Source organism: Morchella importuna (genome assembly GCF_003444635.1).
Source record: "Morchella importuna strain M04M26 chromosome Unknown Morimp01GS050, whole genome shotgun sequence".
Classification (NCBI taxonomy): domain Eukaryota; kingdom Fungi; phylum Ascomycota; class Pezizomycetes; order Pezizales; family Morchellaceae; genus Morchella; species Morchella importuna.
Window position 1 is genome coordinate 77848 of NW_025763447.1, and position 21036 is coordinate 98883.

Here is a 21036-nt window from a genome sequence, read left to right on the forward strand (position 1 = left end):
GATTTGGGCCTGTTGGCCTACTTAAATTATGAGTATATGTACCAATATTCAGGCGGCCTACTTATATAGGTGCCCGGCGGCATCACCGCATTGAAATTACCACGCCCGCTCACCGCCCAGTGGGCCGGCGCAGAAGAGTTAGTTAGGCCTACGTACTCGCGCCTTCTCGATCCGGCCGATGCGCGCGGGCAATTGAGGGAAGTTACTCGCCGGTACGTTTGCGGGGGTGAGATACTATAGCTAGACCAGAACATATTGTCACTTGTATAATATTCCTGCAAGGGAGCGGTCGCCGCTGAAAATCTGAATATAAGATCTAGAGTAGTACAGTACCGGCGGATTACTAGAGTAGCCCGCCCCCAAGAACCGGTACCGGGTGGGATATGACATGAAGGAAGTACCGCGGGGGAGTTGTGGCATGATCTGTCCGGCCGATTACCGACCGGGCGTGTTCATGTACTTATACCGGTAGACCGGCACACCACAACATGATATCAACACCCGATGACAACCCGAAGGAACAGCATCGATATAGAGATTCCTGTCCCAGTCTCCCGGTCGGCTTATTGGCTAGAGATACATATACAGTACAATCTCCTTATAAAAATTCGGGTTAAAAGGGTATTCGCCTTATAAGGGTGGAGGTTTCCGGTCCCAAATAATTTGTATGTAATCTTAAGGGTAAATGACCGATTATTTGTTATAAGAGTACCCTTAAGACTTTGGAACCTTTTTTTGGTGCGTTACCCCTATAGAAAGAGCAGGGTTAGGGGTTTTTGATCGAAAACTTCGAGGAAAATTGACAGAGGTAGAAAGAAAAATGAATTAAACAAAACAAAACAAAAAATTCAATTTTCGGGTGGTCCAACAAGCAGTTTCTACTGTGAACGCACATTGTATCGAACTTAAACCCTAATCCTCAATTTCTTATAAGGGTTTACGCTCTATAAAGGTATGGCCTCGCGACTTTTTTGTATTAATTTCTCTCCAGCCCCTTAAACCTGCGTGACTGCATGTATTCACTCGACATAGCACCATATAAAAAAAGACAAAGGGGGGAATTATCGCGCTCATCAATACTGTAGGATCGATCTGATAAAACCTGACTGGCTGGCTGGATTCACGAGATATCACTCGTGTGCCAAGCCTGAAAAAAAATAGATTTGATTTATGAAAACCATAATAATTGATATATATGAAAAAAGAAGAAAGGGGGTCAAATTGACTAATTGGTTTCGATCAGGTAATGATTGATATGTTAGGTTTTCGGTGGTTGAGAAGTTGGGTCCGGGGATGGTTAGGGGAAATAGAGGTACGTAAAAGGAGATGGAGATATGGGCTTTCCTTGGTCTCTAGCCCGTGGGCATAAGGGTTTCTGTTTAGAGATGCTACCAAGGATTTTTAGGAAAATATAGGATAGTAATGAATTGATTTCTGGTATAAAGGGCGCAATAACAACTGCAGCGATAATAATACATATTTATTTTTAGCAAAAAGGATACAAAAGACTGATAATTAGCAACCCAATCTATTTAGAAGACCTCTGCTAAACATAACTACCTAAAAAAAAGCTATAAAATACAAAAAAAGACGCAAAGCCTCACTATAATCATTACCACTACCTCCTAGGTCCCCCACTCGGACCCCCGCGATCACCTCTACCACCCCCCTCCTCTCACCCCTATCTCCTCCACCCCTTCCCCTCTCGCCCCCTCTTCCCGAACCTTCACCCCGTCCCCCATCGCCCTCCCTCCTCTTCCCCCACTCCGTCCCTCCCCCACTACCGCCGCCACTACCACCACCCCTCTCCCGCCTCTTCCCCAACTGCAAAATCTCCTTCTCCTTCTCCCTCGGATCAATCATAACCAGCTCCTCGTTCTTGCGCTTCCACGTAAGATCCTTGCCCAGTCTATCCTTCTCAAAGCTCAGCTTATGACTCCACAGCGCCTCGCTGGCCCCCGGGCTAGGACTACGTGAGGGCCGCTCGTAGAGGCCGCACGAGGCGCAGTTCGGGATGAAGTGCAGATCGCAGAGGGCCGACTCGTCGTCTTCGTCCAAGACGCTGGTGGCGTCTTTGTCGGTGGCCGGGGCAGTGTCTTTGGTTGTGCGGGAGGTGGCGGAGGAGGTGGTAGGTGGGGCAGAGGAGGCGGTGGAGAGCTTCTTTTGGAAGCGTTTTAGCGCGGCGAGCGTCTCGTCTTCGTCTTTGGCGGTGTCGCGCTTGCGTTTGCGGCCTTTGATGGATGTTGCGGGGAGGAGGTCTTTTTGGATTGCTAGTAGGGATTTCTTGGGTTTTGTAGTTGTTGTGGTGGTAGTGGGTGTGTCGCGGTCGCGGCGGAGTGATTGTTTCAGTGCCGCGATCTGGGCGTTAGTTTCTGCGAGTTGCAAGGCCTGGCGCGTCGGCGGTGGTGAGGGCGTACGGGAGGGCGAGCGGGCGCGGACGGGTGTTGGGTCTGGGTCAGCGAGGGAGTCAACATCTTTCGACGTCACGGTCGTGACCGTCTCTGTTGTTGTGATGGCGTTCTTTGCGCCCGTGCTTGTCGGCTCCGAGATTTTCTTCTCCGCCTGTTTCTCTGGCGCCTCTTCCGATAGTGGTGCGGCGACCACGAGCCGGGTGTTGAATTTCGGCTTCTTGAGCACCGGCTGCTGCTCTGCCTCCTCCTCATCGCCGCCAAAGGACAGAAGCGCCTTTCCCTTCTTCTTTTTTCCTGCAGCAGCTTTCTTCCCCGCGGCAGCCTTCTTCTCCTCCAGCGTCCCAGCCTTTGCCGCCGCCTCACGCGGCTTCATGTCCTCAAACGGATTCACCACCACCTCCGCGCCCGTAATCGTAACCGGATACACGGGCCTCTCCGTGCCCTCCTCACACTCGCCCTCCCCCATCCTCACCAGGTTGTATAGCGTGTCGCCCACCACCTTGCCAAACATCGTATTCCTCCCCGTCAGCTCCTTTGTGTCTCCGAGCGTCAGGAAGAACTGCGAGCCATTGTCGTTGCGGCGGCCCGAATTCGCCATGCCGACAAGGCCACGGCGGTTGAAGCGGAGACGGGAGTGGAATTCATCCTCAAAGAGCCCGCCAGGGTAGATTGCTTCGCCGCCATGACCGGTACCGGTAGGGTCGCCGCCTTGCAGGATGAAGTTGGGGACGAGGCGGTGGAAGGCCGTGTTTGTGTAGTAGTTGTCGAGGCAGAGTTGCAGGAAGTTGCGGGAGGTGAGAGGCGTCTGGGTGGCCCAGAGCTCGATGTCGAGGTCGCCGTGGCTGGTGTGCAGGATTACTTTGGCACTGGGAGGAGTGGGTGGGTCAGTAGGTAGGGTAGAGAGAGGGAGGAGGGAAGAGGCGTGAGGAGAGGGGCGTACTTCGTCTGCGGTTCCAGGTTGTAAGCGGACGCCATTGTGGTGTGTGGTGGTCTGGTGGACCAGAATTGATGCTGAGTGTGATGTCTGGTGGTGGTGGTGATGAGGTTAAAGTCGCGAGAATGAGCGACGTGAGCGAAGGTGTTTGAGGCGAGAGAAAGAGGTGACTTCGTGTTGTTGCAAGGGTGACGGGGCTAGGCCGCGTTGGGCGTCAGTCTGTGTCACGTTGCAGGCCAGCGTTTGTGTGAAAAAAAGTGGGGAGATATCATTGACACATTGTTTTGTTGCTGGCGCGGTCTAGCTATCTACCAGTAGAACCCAGATCGGGGCGGGGGGCTGGTCTATTATTACTATCGCTCTAGGCTAGCTAGATACGGCGGGATTGTTATATACGTTAGTGCTTGAATATTGATAACTGAAGAGAGAGGCTCGTGAGAGTAAGAGCTGTCATAAAATGATTGACTTACTATAGAGACTTCTTTCTAGGATGCAATTTATCGAGAATAACGCATGTACCGACGTGACAAGTGGTGCATCTTCTTGACTGATAAGAGTCTAATTATGATAGTATCTCATCTAATACAGGCGCTTGTATATATAAGTACATGTAGCTAGCTGTCCTTGGTGCCGCCTCCTAGAGCACAGTGCGCGTGCGCAGTCGGGTAGTTGTAGGAGGCTCAATTATAGGTAATAGGATCATCATGAGCGAAGGAAGATGAAATCTTATGATCTACTTATACACTTAAAGATGACACGTCTAGTCGACTGTAGATCCTGTGGTACATCGACTTTGGTACGATCAGGATAAGTTATCAATTTTTGTATAGGTAGTAAATGACAATCTCTGCATGATTCGGGGGGAAAAGATAACTTATAGGAGTGACAGGATATCATGAGGAATTAATTCTAGGTAATCAGCCGAGAAGGGATAGGCTATCCAGGCTGTCACGGTAGCAGGATATTCTGTGGATTGTCACGGCTTCATCACACAAATATCTTCTAATTAATAAACCATCAACCACTGCCATGAATATCATCTTCAAATCATCCCCTTTATAGACGGGCTTGTAAAAATTAGGAAATACAATTGCTTAAAGAATAATATGTACATGAATCTGGCGTGAGCTGGCATAGCATGTGCCCGCTCTTGATGTATTGATGGTGATGGCGGTGATGTGCGTGATGGTGGTGATGGTGATGGTGGTGATGGTGGTGATGATGAGTCGGCTGGGGGTCTCATGTGGCTGTCACGCAGGCCGCGTTTACTACCACTTTTTATTATCATATTCGTGGGGATAACCTTACTGTGAGAGAAATGATAAGTACACCAGTTACCCCAAATTAAAAGATAGGATATCCCTTTCTCCTGATTTCTCGCCACCAAAAGCTATCCTCGTTTCCCTGATTACTTATCTATTCGGATTTTGTACCACAGGGAGACGCAGTTGCTTAGACCACCTTACAGTAGTGGATAAACGGGCCTATAGCAAATCTTTCCAGGCGTCATGGGATGCGAGCATCTAAGCCCAGGCCGGGTATAGGATGGCCCAATGGGTATCGTCGAGACGGCCTTCTATGTACTAATAGAACAATGTTATCGATGTTGGAGTCCTAGTTGGGCACAGACCGCTGTTTTTAAAGGGAGGATGGTACAGAGACCACACATTCGCGAACAAAAAGCCTATAGGCCTGCTAGAACCTTTCTAATCTACAGCAGTATATAAAAAGTATAACTCATGCCCCACGCTTTAACCTCGCGACATCTTGGACACTAATAGTAGTGGTGGTGCACGTACGTGTGTGTCTGAGAGATGGACTCATATCTAGCCCTATCTTACTGCAAAAATCTCCAGCGTATATGCCCTACTAGTCCTCTATCTTATTCACGGACAGACAAAAGAAGCGATAGTATCATATACTATCACTAACCGCCGAATTAAATAACAGATAGCCGTATCTCTACTCTACACGTCAAGAGTGTAGATCCTCATCTCATAGACCTCAAATTCGTCTCCCCGGAGAACGCTAGCCCCACCAGCCTAAGAACTCTCTAGATAACACTGCAGAAACATTGACGTGCCGTGCACTTTACTGTTCCCGCATGTCTGTCTGGCTTGGCGCGAGTGATATTCCATGTATGAGCACCACCGGAAGGTATAATAATGAGCGCCCTCGTTCGATAGGAGCCTTGTAGGCTAGCTGAGGCTGCGCTGGGGTTGGGACGCTGGGGACGCTGAGTTTGGAGTTAACTTTGAGTGTTGAGTATTGAGCCTTTAAGTGAGTGATAAACCCCCACTCAAGCGCATGTGCTAAATGAAGGATAATTAAAAAATGTAGTCGATCGAGCACTAGAGAGATAAATAACAACGCACTCACTTAATTAATGCTTTTCTGTCTATCCCCATTTCCGCAGACAGAAGGTGTGTCTATAGAAACAATACCCCCAACAAGCTTAACTGAGCTTCGCATTCGCACATGATATTGTGCGAAACAGGAATGTACCTGTAGCCTTGCCGCCTGCGGTGGGCAATTTGGCCGATGTTTGGTACATGTAGCTATAGTTCATCCCAAGATCGCCAAACCAAGTAAGCTGGCACGTGCCAGATATTTAGTCGCTCCTTAAAGAAACAAACCCCAACCCACACGGCGCTACCACTAGTCAGAAAAAGGAACCGAGTGATAGTCCATGAATCACTATATCATTTTGACAGCACCGGGCTAAACCCAACTAGTTGTAAATTAAGAAACCGAATTAGTTACTTTCTTGTTTTATTAAGTCTAGCACAAATCTCCTCCTAAATCTCATCCCATGTTCACAAATTAACACCCCCGAAATAATACCACTGCTCAAATCCAGTAAAATTGCTTAACCACAAACTAGTAGGATAGGGATATAACGCAGCGCGCACGCATCAACCGCCACCGCCTAAACACACACACAAGAGTTGTATCAATCTAACCAGCAAGCCATAGATCCACAGTAAAACATTGAACCATGAGAGAGGGAAAAAAGAAAAAAGAAAAAAAAAGCAGCAAACAAGGGCATGTACAGCGGTGGGTAATAAGTCATCGGGCGACCTAGCCATAATTTTGCCTGCAAACGCGTATTTTGGTGGCGTTCCGTCTGATGACTTATTACCCACCGCTGTACCGGAGAAGAAAGTCCTTGAATCAAAAACACCCCCTCCCAGTAAATAAAGCAAGAAAATAGATGACCCACAATAACACCCCGCACAGTATTTCCCAGAGTAAGCAAGAGAAAGAAAAAAGTCAAGGAAATTAATTCAAAGAAAACCCATGAGACCCCCGAGATGATAATGTGAAATAGTAGCGGCACCTAGCCCCCTCGGAAACAATAAAAAAAAAAAGGAAACCTTCTATGAGAGAGCAAATAAAGATAATACCATCAATCTATGACCAACCATTCAAATCAAATGCGCCATGCAAACCTCTCTCTCTCGATCGTGAGAAAAAAGGGAAAAAAGGAAAGGAAAAAAAAGGAAAGGAAAAAGGAAAAAAGAAAAACAGCACACAAACTTAAAATGGAATCCGTTATATCTTATTTAGGTTCCTCCTAAACCATACCGCTAATTCTCGTTATTAATCGATCCTATTTGGAGTATTAAGCGAACATCATATCGCTGAGCTCCATTTGGTCATCATCTTCAACCCAGGTTTCGGAGTCAATCCCGCAGAGGTCGTTATCAAATTCGCCGAACGAATCCACAGAACTGCCAAGCTCCCAATCCTCCTCACTCTCCGCGATAAAATCCTCAAAAGAAAATTCGGATCCATCACTCTCCTTCCCCTTATCACTCCCTTCTCCTTGCACATCATCGTCAAAAGCCTCTCCGGCCTCCCGCTTCCTCTTCCTGTCCATGCTATTATTTTCGTCCCGGATATGGAGTTCGCCATTCTTCCGTTCAATGCCCTCAAAGATATTGGTGCCTTGCTTCAACACAATGATGTTCTTCAGCTGTTCCATCGAACACAAAACATCTCCGTTTTGGTCTGCAATGGTCATTTTGTCTCTTGCAGAGCTTGTGTCAAGCTGGTGTTCTGATGCTCTCTGATCCCAACGGAATTCCATCTGGCGGTCGTTAAGTTTTTGGAACATATCAAGGATATCTGGAGGGCCAGGCATGAGCAGCATGTCTTTTCGCCAATCCTTGACCTGGTGGTGCTTCTCGAAGAAGTGCTGCATGAGCGTGATTATGCTGCTCTCAGCTCCCTCCCAGGAGCATAAGCATGTATGGCACATAATTGAGTCGTGGGAGAAGCATGCAGGAGTTTTTTCGGGTCTGCTACAGATCCGGATCAACTCGTAGTAGAGTTCATTGAACTCCACGCGGAATTTGTAGCGTTTGAACTCTAGCACAATCTTCTTGAAGAAGATGGATAGTTGGAAGAAGGGGGGGACATGAAGGTCATTGAGTTCCGTAATGGCGCGGAGGATAAGCATGCGTGTTGAAGTTTGCGGTTTTATAGTACAACTGTTGCTCGCAAACATGCAAATTGGATCATCCTTTGTTCCGGGCTTTTTTGGTTTTCTGGGTCTCGGAGAGCCTGTTGTAGAGGTGCTAGCTGATATTATAGGCTTGGTGGGGGCAGCTTTCAAGAATTTAGGGAAAAACTTTGGTCCTCCGGCACAGATCGGAATCTTTTCTGGCCATTCAGCGCCATCCCAGTTCGGGATAGGTCTCTTGTAGGTGTATTTTTCTTCCGGTTGAAACTCCACAGGATACCTCGCAAGCCCTAGCATATCTGGCTTCTTTAGGTGATCCACTGCGAGATGAAAAATAATCTCCTCCCACGTTCCTAGGATCGTACAGTACTCGCAACAAAACTTCACATCGAACCCACCACGGTTAAAGGTTTCCTCGATTACCTCTTCCCAGATGAAATATGCTGCCCTGAATGGCAGGGGGTTCTTGGGGTTTTTCTCATACCAAGTACGTCTGCAGTACTTGAATGTCTCCATGATGAAAGATTGAACCTTTCTGGACTCAAGAAGAAGAATCCCACCTTCCCTTCTGATAAAATCTCTCGCATACTTCAACAGCTTTGGCATGGCAGATTTGAGCTCCCGGAGGTTTCTATAGTCCAATGCCTCCTCCTTACGGACCCTTCGCCTAATGCTTGTGTACTTGCGATGTGCCTGCTCTTTTTCTTGTTGGCGTTGTTGGTACTGCGCCTCGGCTCTTGTTCGCTCGGTTGTGATCTTTGTAACCAGGGTTTTCCAGCCTCGGTCGGTGAGAATATTACCAGCCTTGAGCGCAGCCTGGTAAGACGGGATGAGTTCAAGGACGCCCTCAGGAATTGGAGGCTTAAAGTGTTCTTTGCATTTCTCCGGGATTGAGATAAGACGTTGACGGCGGATTTCAGCGAGTTCCTCACGGCGGTTTACCGCTTCTGTTAAAGGCACATGTTAGGGACTTATAAACGTATCAGGTGATGTTAAATCCCAAGGTCATACCAATCCTCTCGAAGTCGCACATCTTTACCGCCAAGTCCATCTGAACTTTAACCTGGTCCTTTTCATACTCGATAAAAGTGGCGAGGATGCCCGGGAATTCGGCTTCCTGGCTCTTCTTCTCATCATAGGCTTTCCTAAATGCGGCCACTTCGTCTTTCCAGTAGCACGGGTCTCCTCCGCCGAGCCCATAGTAGTTCCCGCGTTGGGTCGAAACGAATTTCCCTGCAAATCAAACAATGAGTAAGACTTTTAAGTCTTGCAATTTCAACCGACAGACATGTTTGATGTGCTGCATGTTTCAGGAGTAGGGGGGGCTCACCCGATACGAAACAATGCCTTAGACACACTTGTGCAGCATTGACAAACTCGCGCTCTCCAGAAATCTCATCACCCTACCAAAAGCATTAGCCTCCATCCGACATCACTTCCGGGAATAAAATAAATGAATGAATGAAAAACATCAAACACATACCCTGATCCTGTTATCCTTAAAACACGCAGTGCACAGCCTAATACCCCAAGTCCAGTAGCATTTTTTGAACCTAGGCGCCCCGCAAATCACGCATCCACTGCCTTTTAACAGATTCCACATGTAGTTCTCGGGGTAGCCATAGATAGGTTCCGGATAGTTCGGGAATGTATTTCGCCGACTCTTTGCCCAAATCTTTTCATCGTCGATGAATCCTTTGAAGCTGGAATTGACCCGACGGAGCTTCGCCAGCTGCGCCGGAGAACAATACGAGAAGATCTCCAGCCATATTTCGAAGGGGATGTGTGAGGAGATTGCTTTAGTTTTCGGGGTTCTTCTGGGCGCCGGCGAAGAGTTCGGGTTCCGCAATATAGATTTCCGGATAGGCAGCCGCACGGACATGCCACCGATGCTTTTTCGACGCTTCGATGGAGGGGCGGCGACGGTTGTGGTGGGGTGCTGGCAAGGCTGCTGCTGCTGCTGCTGTGGTTGCTGTGGTTGCTGTGGTTGCAGGGGTGGCTGCAGTGGTGGGAGTGGGAGGGAGAGGGGAGCTTGCAAGGCTTCGGGGCTGTTGCTGCTGCTGCTGACATGGCTGGTGCCACTCCACGCGGACCAGTCACTCATAACTAAATCCGCACTTGTAGATGTGAGCGGGATATGGGATTCCCAGACAATGCTCCAGTCCGGCTCGAGGACGGAGGGGGGAGTAGTCATCTTGGAGTCTTTCTTTCTTTCCAAGTTTGTTTTTTGGTGGGGCAGTTGTGGTTGCTGTAGTGAATATTTATATAATATTCGTTAGGTTGGTTGTTGCTGAGAGCTCACACTCACTACTACTACTAGTGTTGATTCAACTACTTGGGGTTGCGTTGAGTAAAGCTTTGGGTGAAGGTTGATGTTACTCTGGATAGAGTTTGTGTTGGCTGTGCCTGCCAGATGGAAGAAGCTGGAAAGACAGACAGTAAATAGAGGGGTCGACCACAGCTGAAGAAGAAGAAGTGGAGGGCGGGGTCAGAGGAGATAAAGAAGTAGGCAGAAACGGAAATTCACAAGGCTGACGGAGGAGATGACAGGAGGAGTCAGAGAAGAAAAGAGAAGAAGAGAAGGGGAAGGAAGGGGAGAGGAGAGGAAGAGACAGAGAAAGTGAAGAAAAGAAAAGAAAAAAGAGCAAGCAGTCAAGTCGTTGAGCAATACGTAGTGTGCAGGAGCAGAAGTTAGTTATGAGACGGAGAGCTGCAGGATGGCATGTACTTTTGGATTTGCGGGGGATCGTCTATCGCTTATCGAGAGACTTTGCCAAGCGCACACAACGAATTCTTCCGGGAGGTGAATTGAGTGAGAGAGGGGGGGTTGGAGGGGTGCAGTGTCAAAAGGGCAGGGGAAGAATTTGAGGGCAGGGTGGAGGGATGGCGGGAAGGAAACAGCAGAGGGGACGTGGACGTCTGCGGTTGGTAAGAGGTACAGTATATAGACAGCTAGCACTTCTCTCTAGCGGGGGGGAAGGATGAAAGTGGGATTCTTTTTTAAAAATAAAATACAAAAAAGAATAAGATGGACACGGCGGGGCCATAACATACATAGCATAATAGCTGGCTGGCGTGGTGGCACGGCTATGGTGGACGCCGCGCCGGGGGAGACCAGGCGGGGAGGGGGACAGACAGACAGACAGGCAAGGCAGGCAGGCAGGCAGGCAGGAGAGTGAGGGATGGAGAGCGAGGGGGGTGGACAGGGAGGGGATAGGGATTGATTGATTGAAAAGGACTGAGTCTGAGTCTGAGTCCAAAGAGAGGACGAAAGAGCTCTAAGGAAGGAGACCAGAGATTACTAGGGGAGGGGGGAAGAAACCTTACACTCTTACTGTGTCTTGCCATTAAACACGTTGTTAGCCAAAAGGGCACTTCAACCGTGTAATCCCCCTCTCGTCTATATCATCAAGGTAATCCCTTCATCCCCGTACAATAACTAACAGCACCCCTCCCTTTCATCCCCACTAGCCCCCCTGCTGTGCGTTTGGCAAAAGAAACACTGTGCGGCTCATAGGATGGCGGCTGTATATGTACTGGTGGACGTAGTACTACGTACGGTTGCTGTGTGCTCCTAAGCGGACTGGTGGTAATTGTGCTTGTGTGAGGCTCCAAGATGATTAGTTCGAGTAACTAGGGACGAAAGGCTTTGAGGTCTGTGGAGCGATAGGATGAGGTGAGTTCTGGGCGATATGTCTTGTCTTGTCTCTCTTGTGTGAAATGTCAATGATACTTTGTGTATGTTAAGTTAACTAGACATAAGGCGGGGATCGATAATCTGCAACCCGCACATCCTGCCCCCCCCCTCCCCCCCTGTCAAAATTTCTCCCCTCGATATATCCTATCCCCACTATGCTTCCGATCAATATCGATTAGGCCAGCATATCCACTTTCTTAATACATTATGTAGCCTTCCATTTTCGGCCAAATGAGCATCTTAGAATTCCAGCAGTACCTTGTTGATTAACATTTCTTCTTCCTCTCTCTTACTTTTTTTTTCTTTTCCTTTTCCACCATCAGCATCATCCTGCATGACACTAGACGAACGGGCCTTCCGCTTGCGAAAAAAAAAAATTTCTGGAAATCTGATAATCCGAGAATCTAAAAATGTATTCAATTCATCCTTCACCGATAATAACCCTAACCCTGACCGATTCCGTACTAATTATTTATTTGGCTTATTATTGTTTGCACGTGATGCTGCATGTTAGTCAAGGTCAATTGTTGGCTCAATTAGTCAGTCAGTCCATCCAAAAGTGTAACCTCCGACCTCCGATGTCACCTCCGGAAAACACCAGCTCCCCCGAAAACCCAGGTAAATTGCAATATAGACCTCTAACCGAGCTCAATCTTCAACCCAGAGCAGTGTTTCTCGGCCCCTCAAATGGGCGCCTTTATATCCATGCCTGTCTCTACAGCTTCTCGCCCCAAACACATTCCCCCAAGCGTGCCGCTAAAAAACAAAATCCGCCTGAAAGTGAGACCGAGTGATGGTTCGTGATCAGCCCCATATTAGCTGCATATTGATACGATTACTAACACTGTCTAAGATAACGGCAACAACACCCAACATTTTTTCACTCACCCCCTGGATCATTCCGAGGACAGCTTGCGAGATCTTCCTGCAACTTTATCAACACAAAGACACAAAGGGGTACGTAGCCAGCCAGATACTGTCAAGCCGGTAACAATACCAACCGCATCCACACACATACTTCACATACAGGTCCTCTACATACACATACACCGCTCTACATACCCATACACATCGCCCCCATCCACCATCAGTTACGCACCCACATACACATCGCATACCGGTCAAGGTACGAAAGTGGAAGAGAAAGAAGAAAAGAAAAAAATAATCTCACCACTCACTCCCTAGGCGGACCTCTCACATACCTCACATATTATACACCATCTATTCCTCCCGATCCACAAATGCCAGCTACAGTCCGACTCGTCAACTCCCTCATCGCCACCATAAAGACAATATCTCCAGCGTCCAATTGCAGTAATAATGACCAGTCCTACGATCGACAGCCCTATATCCCACCTACTTACGCTCCCCAACGAGCTCCTACTCAACCTCGGCGAACACCTCCTCCCATGCTCTCTATACTCCCTAATCCGCACATCCCGCCGCCTCGCGATTCTCCTCCTGCCACGCCTCCGCACCCTCGCATGCTACGACGACTTCTCTATCACCGCCCTGTTCTGGGCCGCCGCCTCATCCAACAGTATCCTCGCGAGTCAGATACTGACAAAAACAACCGCAATCTTCAGGATCCTTCCGGCAGCACACACTCCACCGGCCGCCATCACAGCACAATCATCATCACTGCTGCTGCATCCGACCCATGTAGCCACGGGGGAGAAGGGCGGTGAGCTGGTGGAAACAATCAAAGATGTCCTCGGCGCGGGTGCGGAACTCATTCTCCACTATAAATGCATAACATACACCTCTTTATTCTGGGCCGTCGAGGCCGGTCATAAAAATCTTGCCACACTAATCCTCAAATCCGACGAAGAATTGTCAAACATCAACACACTCAATGCGTGTGGCCGGTCTGCACTTCATGAGGCCGTCTACCGCGGCAATTATACAATGGTGCAATTAATACTGTCCAACACAACAACCTGCGTTGACCTTCCAGACGCACAGGGTCGTACACCCCTATACTTGGCCGTTGTAGAACGCAAAGACCCGGGGATGACCGCGTTGCTATTGGAGCACGGCGCAAACACAACATCCTACACTGATCCCGCCACTGGGCGGAAGCTTCTCCATCTTAGCGTTCTTCACCCTGGCACGTCCGCGATGGTAAGTTCACTGTTAGCACATGGCGCGGATCCAACTAGTCGTACATTGATGGGCCAATCAGCGTTGCATCTGGCGGCAAAGCTTGCTGATGCAACCACGGTTCGCGTACTATTGTCAAATGCAAAATGTGCTGAGAACATAAACACGCGGGATATGTTTGGATGGTCGCCGTTACATCTTGCAGCAAAGGCGGGCGAGGAAGAGGTCGTCAAAGTTCTGCTCGAGAAAGGTGCAGAGGCAAATGCAAGGGACGATTATGGCGCCACTCCATTGCATCGTGCAGTATGGGCTGGTAGGGAGAGAGTCTTGGGAATGTTAGTGGAGCACGGGGCTGATCCTCACATGGCCGATGATTCGGGGAAGACCGGATTGGACCTGGCAATGATCAAAATGAGAATAAGAGAAGGGGGTGCAAGAGGTGTTGTTAATAGAGCGTGGAGTGAGATCGCCAATGGCGGGGACATACTTTGAACGTGCGGCCAGGAGTCAGAAAGGTTCGTTTCATAACATGAGGTTTCCGGTGGTATGGGTATGGTTTGTTTCAACCGGCGATCTGGCCTCATGTATGACGACGATCGTAGGAGGGATGTTCTGTTGCCTTTTTTTCTTTTTCGATTCCATTTGTTTTATACTCTCCGCTCAGTGATCTAGTGTGATCGTTTTTTTCCTTTTTTTTTCTTCTTTCTTTTAACGTGGGCCCTCCTGCCTGGTGGTTAAACCCCTCCTCCCCCTTTCCCCTGGGTCGGGGTCGGGGTATCTGACCCGAACGTGCCTTTATTTGTTTGGTTGAGTACTCGTGCGCGTGGTTACTTATCGTTGGCTAATATTTTCTCTTTCTATGGGCGGACGGTTACTGCTATTCATTATTTTTGATTTAAGCGGGGGGATAATTGGGGTGGCGATTCTTGCAATTAGGGAAAGGTACGTGTTTTGGGCCTGTCTGCACGTAGTCCCCGATCAAAAGGAAAATGTAAATGGAATTAATGACGCGGCGGTCAAGAGGGCGGTAATGAAGGTAATGATCCGGTGGGCGTTATTTTGCTTCAAAATAAAATGGAGCTTTAGGGAATATTAAAAACACGTAAAAGAAAAAAGGAAAAGAAAAAAAAAAGGGATCCAACTGACGTTTGTGAAACAAGACGCTGTCATACTATGATAAGACTTCGCCGAAACTCGCATTTTGAAACCTCGCTGTTGACGTTCATGAGCGAGGGGTAAGTCCTCTTCAATATATCCCTCAGGAACGGAGTTTGTGTTTATTACTGCTAGTTACCCCTCACTATTCATCTAATCGGTCGTGTCCGTAATTGAAATCCACTCGGGTGTTGTTGATAGACCTTTTAATACAAGGAAGGTAAAGTTGAGAACCCAGCTCCCCACGAAACAAAACCCGAAGAAATCGGACGAATAAGAAAACGAGTGACGTAACGTGACGCATCTCTCCAGGGTTGTCTTGGCGAGCCAAACGGGAGTCCGGGACACGTTGCGTTCTGTTCTAAATATGGACCAAACAATTGACGGAACCAAAAATGAAGCTGATCGGGTTGGATTAGAATGTTCCTGCCATGGATAACTATTTTAGCTTTACTGGCCTTGGTTGGGTTGGTTAATTGTAGGATCATACGGTGTCACTCGTAGTGAGTAGACTCTGGCCTGCCGAAATGGCTGCTTCCAAGTCTAGACCAATACTAGGAGAGCGAGTCTATCCCCAGAAGAATATTGTTCGTATAAGTTGATACTACTGTTGTAAACCAAACAATTTCGTCTTTTTTCGCTTCCATTAACATCACGAACCTCTTGAAATCTGTGGCTTTCACTGCCTCTCTCTCATTATTTTTTTCAACAATCTATCTCGAAGGCCCACAGTGACCTATGCTTGCTTGATAGTTGATCCATTATTCAAGCGGTGTAAGCGTCCTGAAGGCGCCCGCAAAGCCCGCAAGGCTTTAAGAGATGGAGGCAAATCTTGTCAAGTTAGGGTTCGTTTATCTCTCTTTGGCCCGGGGGGGGGGGGGGGTGGTGTTTTATTAACTTGCGTGATTCATGGTGTCAACAGAGGTAAACTTTTTTAAACGCCTCTCTTGGGATGCCTCTGTATTTGACAGTATGCCAGGTTTCTCAAACGGAGTTGTTTCGGACTGCAAAACCCCATAATTAAAGACAAACGTCTTTTTATAAACACCCAGACTTTGGAAATCGAAACATCCCCTGAGTCGATGAAAAACCCTAATGGTATAAAGAAGATTACTTCTCTGGGGCCTCGAGCACTCGAGTAGCTCAAGGCAAGCAAGTGGTGTTTAGCCTCGTGAACTCCCTTACCTTCAGGTGAAGCTTTGAGCGGCGATGCAACTCGTGGGTCGTGCTGCTGGTGGTCAGTTTAACGCTTTGCAATCCAAAAAGACGAAGTGGTCATATACGTCCAGTGGCTAGAGACCTATAAGAGCTTTAGTTATATGGTCAGTTCGAGGCCACTAGATCAAATCGAGAAGAGGTAAATGTCCCAAGGCATCTATGCCTCCCGTCAGGATCATGTAGGACAGACTGGAGGTTAGCACATACCTTCTTGATCAGACTCCAATTAATCAATGGCCATGCACATGTAGACCGAACGGAATATATATCTTTGATGGATATGGAGATTTGGAGAGATGTTGGCCGTAAGGTGTAGTGGTTGAAGGGGAGGTTGAGAAGGCTGAAAGTCTTTCACGTGCAAAGCCTTGACGTCACGGGCATGGTATCGTGTTTTACGTCCGCAGCTGAGACCGAGACTAGTGCTGATAGTTGTCTATTCTAGTAGAAAGAATAGAAGATTAAGGGTAATTTTGAGCACGAGACAAGCTTTCGGGGAGCTCCCTAATTCCACACTAACCGAGCGAGTGCAAGCCTAGGCCTACGTGGTGACAGCTCAAGTGTCATCATAAGCGCCCACCTGCAGCTGCAGCACAATATGTGCACATGTGGTTAAATGTTAACTCGTTCTCTCGGTCCACAACATGCACCATGAAAAATCAACAACCTATCCTTAATTCTGAGCTTTGCATCGAGGACCCTGAGTCAAGGATTGAACCTAGCTCTAGCCATTAAGCTTGAACCATATAAACCTTTGTCTCCACAATTTAAACCGGTTCGAGTAAATGTATACCGCAGCTGCACTTACTTGTACTTACTAGTGCCAATTGCAAATGATGGTTCTATATCGTGCAAGGGCAGGAGTGAAGACCGAGTGACACTTGGTGATCCATTTAGTAGTAGGATAATTTCTCAAGCTTTCAGTTTTTTTTTAAGAGGCTAATATATAGCTGGAATGAGTCGGAGTAGAATATGGGGGGGTATTTTGGCAGATTTTGACGGCAGAAGCTTGAAAATGCCCTAATTCCCTTGTCGCCTCGCTGTCTTATGTCCACTAAGATGACGATATTGCGAACCAAAAAGCCCACATTACAATATTTCCACTCCTAAAGACCCTTGTTGCCTATGATTAGTCTGGTAGGGGCGAAATAATTGATGGAGCCTGTCCGTGGGGAGAAGGGGGGGGGGGGGGGACACGAAAGCCCACTAAAGCTCTATATCAAGCAGTCTTTTCACTCTTCTCGAGCCCTTGGTAAGGTTTAAACCCCCTAGGGTCTTGTGTCTCACCAAGGGCTCAAGAAGAGCGAAGATTTGCAGTCTGGTTCTTGCGGACTCTGTACATGCCGTACTCTACCCATCTCTTCATGGGAAGATTACAATTAAAACTCTTCCAGCCTATCTTAGGTTTGAGAAGACTGGTGGCGCCCTTTCCTGCAGGAAGAGGCAAGCCTGTAACGCCCATAGAGTACGCGCGAGGCCCAGCCCTCGGTATGGGTTTGTAGGGGAAAGAGGGGGCAAAAAGGAGTTGGGATTGCGATAAGTCATCATATATCCTGCTAAGCTGGCCTGGAGTGGGAATCCCCCCTTACATTGAAGTTTGGATTCTTCTCCTAGGCGTCATAATATTCTATAGCAAATAACGCTATATATAGGACGAGCAAGAGATCCACCTGCGTGTAAAGAAATCAAATAGCTTTTGACGCGTCTACAAGGAAGCCCGATGACCGTAACGGCTTAATATGTATGGGGAGATGGTATTCTTCTAAGCTATACTCGGTACCAATCAGTGCTTAAGCCCTGCTCTATCTAGTCTCAAGTCCATCAAAGGTCCTAGGCACCTAACACCAGTGGTACTCTACGCCATATATCTCTTGGAGGCCAAGAGTGGTTCCTTGTTCAAGTAGCCCTCGTCATCAGGCTTCCATCCACGAGCCTTTATCTTTGGTCAGTGCTAGTGTTGCGAGATAGGTTATGCATCTGCACCACAGATAAAGGTTAATTATAGTTTGCAAGAAACTAAGGAAAAGCGCTATGGATTCGAAATTACTCGGGGTTTCTGGTCAGTGTGTATATATGGCCCGAAAAGCCCGATATCGGTCCTAGCCTCCTATAGAAAAGGAAAAACGAGATAGGCTTCTGGGATATGTTCATGGGAATACTATGGACCAGCGTCTAATGTCAGGATATCTCAAATAAAGGGCCGGAATTTTGCTTCTCAAAGTAACCGTTCGTTAAGATGAAAGTGGCCGGATATTTCATCCCATTCATGACGCACATTCCTACTGAGGTCGCAAACTTTGCCTCGGATCACCCCTCATGGGACGAATTTGAACCCCCTAAGATCTGAGTTATAAGGAATGCTATTAAAATAGCAATATAACGACAGACATCCTATATAAACCCTGGGCCACTGCGGTTCTTGATTATAATAGAACCGGATACTAGTGGATAACGTTGGGCGAGTCTGAGATCCCTAAATATTATTAATTCCATTGCTCAATTCTGGTTGCTCGAAACTGGAATATATACTAGGGACAATATTGATTGATTAACTGTCTTCACCAGTTCCAAGGGCTTCAACAAACTAAAAATATTGAATCATATCAACGGTATTATCAATGATCATGAAATAAATAACAATCCCCCGAGGGAATAATAAAGAAACATACATGCAAGCCCATCATTTCTGGCTGATCATGACGAAAAATTCCAACTCCCTTGGTAAATAACAGCGCCAAACCAACCAAATGTCTCATCGCAACAACTCCCCCATCAATGGTCATCACCGGCAAGCGCCGTTTGAAACTATTGGTCACGGGATCAATAGCACATTTTCTCTTAAGCCCCCCCCTTTATGATACAAATCTCTTCCACCCCATCTATCCCTCACAGCAGCAGCACTCGCGTTCAACTAGCAAGAACCAGAAAAATGCAAGTGACGAAGGCGTATGGAGCGGCGCCGCTCAAAACCAGGCAATTGTATTTTCTGGGTTTTATCTGCTAGCTACCAGCCAGTACACGCGAGTACATGCTGTAACCTCATACTAGCCGCGGCCATTACAAGGGCACTGTAAATAACTCGATCTACCCCGGCGGTGGCGGCGGTGGCGGCGGACTTCTGGGGTGCCTGTGAATATGCTTCGTAGCAATCGTCCCCCCATTGAGTCGAGTTATAGCCGGCAATGCCTAGCGCACCAATACAACCAAAGCAGCTGGTTTTAAGATAAAAAAAAAAACACCACTTCATCAGCTTCTTTTCCCTCGTACAAAGTAGTGGTTAGGGCATAGATCATGTAGCTACCTGTTGCTGATTCTTGTGTATGACGAATCACTGCAAACACACATCGTCTCGTCCCAGGTCTTTTGCCGCGACTGATCGAGATCAATGTCGTAGCCGCAGCTCGCAGACAGAGACCGGAAGTCGAGGCATGACCCTGCTTTACAGGCGTCAGCGGCGGCGGCGGCGTTGGCTTGTGCGTGGATCGCGTGGATCGCGTGGCTCGCGAGAACCACCAGGAAGAAGAGCAGGAATTGGGAGTACTTGATTCCGGGTAGCAGCAGCAGCAGCAGCATCTTGGTGTATCAGAAGCTAGGGCGGCGCTCGTAGCGAAGCTCGGTGGGGAGGGAGGGCTGGAATTTATATGATCGTTCCCTAAATATAAAACCTGAAAAGAAAAAAAAAGATGCACGTGCGTGCGGCTGACTGATCGGGGAAACAGTGAGCACTGACTTTTTGTCAAAATGTCTTATACCTACCGCGACCACACAGAGATGCGCCTGGCCGGCCGATCGAGGCGTCGTCTTGGACAAGGCTGGGGGAGAGTGAGGAGATGATGGGTGCGAGTGATAGTCTGTGCTTCGCCGCTATATAATCCGCGCGTTGGATAACATGTATGTAACTGAACCTCAAACAAACAGCCAGCTGCAGCCCTAGTAGGGTCGATAACATGGCATTGTACATATACCTACAGGCCCCTGGCTGTAGATGCGGCGGCGCCTACTTAAATTGCATCGCTTTTTGTTTGGTACCTGTCGAAAATTGCCTTATACCGAAACATGACCACGCTAACTGGGAAATGTTTTAGACGTTTTATTTTTATTTTTATTTTTTTTTGATTACCAGCCCTGGAGGCGGGTTCTTCTAGAATCTCTCAGTGGCTAAGGGTTAGTTGAGCAAGCTAGCCACTGGTAGGATGTATTGGGGAATTGTCAAAAGCCAACGGCCGGGGGCCTTCGTTATCTATCGGATCTAGGAACTGCCAAACATAAAACCCAGTAGGAGGTATCTACTCCATATACCATATACCATATATGTAATTAATGGACATATACGTATGTGCCTACTCTACTCCTACTCCGTCCGCTAGCTGGCCCATCATCATCATCATCATCATCATCGAGCACTCACGTACGTATGCAAGCCCCATGTCCTAGCTCTTCGTCGAGTATCTAGAGGTACATGTAGGTACGGAAACACCCGCCGCACTCGAACTACATACATACATCACCGATCTCTATCCATACTCCACGCACAGCAAGTGAAGTGATGCACCAAGCCCATTGATTAGCCACATCACATCGTGTTTAAATCCTCGTCTTCGAATCCGTGGATCACATTGTGTTTCTAGCTCCTAGCTCCCACCACCACCAGACCATTAAACCAAACCAAACCAAACACAGAGATCACCACATCCACAACCCCCGACATGACACTTCAGATCGCGACTGACATGACCGGGTCTGTGTTCTCACGGGGGTTGTGACCCATCTCATTGGCCACTCCATCCCAAGCAGCCAGCCAACCACGGGTGTAATACGGCATATATCACTTTTTTTGATGCTCTACTCCACAGAGGCCGAGTGGGAGTGGCTACCTATGAATATCCTCACCACCACAAGACATGTCTTACGTGCACGGTTCCGACCTTTACGCACGAAGGATTGGATTAGGGAGGTGCCTTCTGTCCAGAGGTTCGTCCGGCCGCTCCAGTAATTGCGTTCCAGTAATTGCGTTCCAGTAATCGCTGTTCACCACCCCCACCCTATCTCAGCG

General features: G+C 48.0%; 6 protein-coding genes across 6 annotated transcripts; 2 read left to right on the forward strand and 4 right to left on the reverse strand.

The window, feature by feature from the left end:
- Positions 1–1560: 1560 nt before the first annotated feature.
- LAJ45_10757 (uncharacterized protein) lies at positions 1561–3386 on the reverse strand (the record flags this gene model as incomplete). Its single annotated transcript, XM_046120273.1, has 2 exons — positions 1561–3277; positions 3352–3386. 2 exons carry the CDS (start codon positions 3384–3386, stop codon positions 1561–1563), a joined length of 1752 nt encoding a protein of 583 aa, XP_045966501.1.
- A 3584-nt stretch (positions 3387–6970) lies between these two features.
- LAJ45_10758 (uncharacterized protein) lies at positions 6971–10007 on the reverse strand (the record flags this gene model as incomplete). Its single annotated transcript, XM_046120274.1, has 4 exons — positions 6971–8760; positions 8825–9046; positions 9144–9216; positions 9297–10007. The coding sequence occupies 4 exons, from the start codon at positions 10005–10007 to the stop codon at positions 6971–6973; spliced, it is 2796 nt and encodes a 931-aa protein (XP_045966502.1).
- A 2296-nt stretch (positions 10008–12303) lies between these two features.
- On the forward strand, positions 12304–12797 carry LAJ45_10759 (uncharacterized protein; the record flags this gene model as incomplete). Its single annotated transcript, XM_046120275.1, has 4 exons — positions 12304–12306; positions 12364–12467; positions 12540–12636; positions 12696–12797. The coding sequence occupies 4 exons, from the start codon at positions 12304–12306 to the stop codon at positions 12795–12797; spliced, it is 306 nt and encodes a 101-aa protein (XP_045966503.1).
- Positions 12798–12830: 33 nt separating this feature from the next.
- LAJ45_10760 (uncharacterized protein) lies at positions 12831–14105 on the forward strand (the record flags this gene model as incomplete). The annotated part of the gene is made up of 1 exon (XM_046120276.1): positions 12831–14105. One exon carries the CDS (start codon positions 12831–12833, stop codon positions 14103–14105), a length of 1275 nt encoding a protein of 424 aa, XP_045966504.1.
- Positions 14106–14591: 486 nt separating this feature from the next.
- LAJ45_10761 (uncharacterized protein) lies at positions 14592–16367 on the reverse strand (the record flags this gene model as incomplete). Its single annotated transcript, XM_046120277.1, has 9 exons — positions 14592–14693; positions 14760–14825; positions 14898–14899; positions 14972–15194; positions 15259–15336; positions 15429–15458; positions 15954–15996; positions 16052–16068; positions 16362–16367. 9 exons carry the CDS (start codon positions 16365–16367, stop codon positions 14592–14594), a joined length of 567 nt encoding a protein of 188 aa, XP_045966505.1.
- A 2620-nt stretch (positions 16368–18987) lies between these two features.
- On the reverse strand, positions 18988–19556 carry LAJ45_10762 (uncharacterized protein; the record flags this gene model as incomplete). Its single annotated transcript, XM_046120278.1, has 2 exons — positions 18988–19195; positions 19285–19556. The coding sequence occupies 2 exons, from the start codon at positions 19554–19556 to the stop codon at positions 18988–18990; spliced, it is 480 nt and encodes a 159-aa protein (XP_045966506.1).
- Between the last annotated feature and the right edge of the window lie 1480 nt (positions 19557–21036).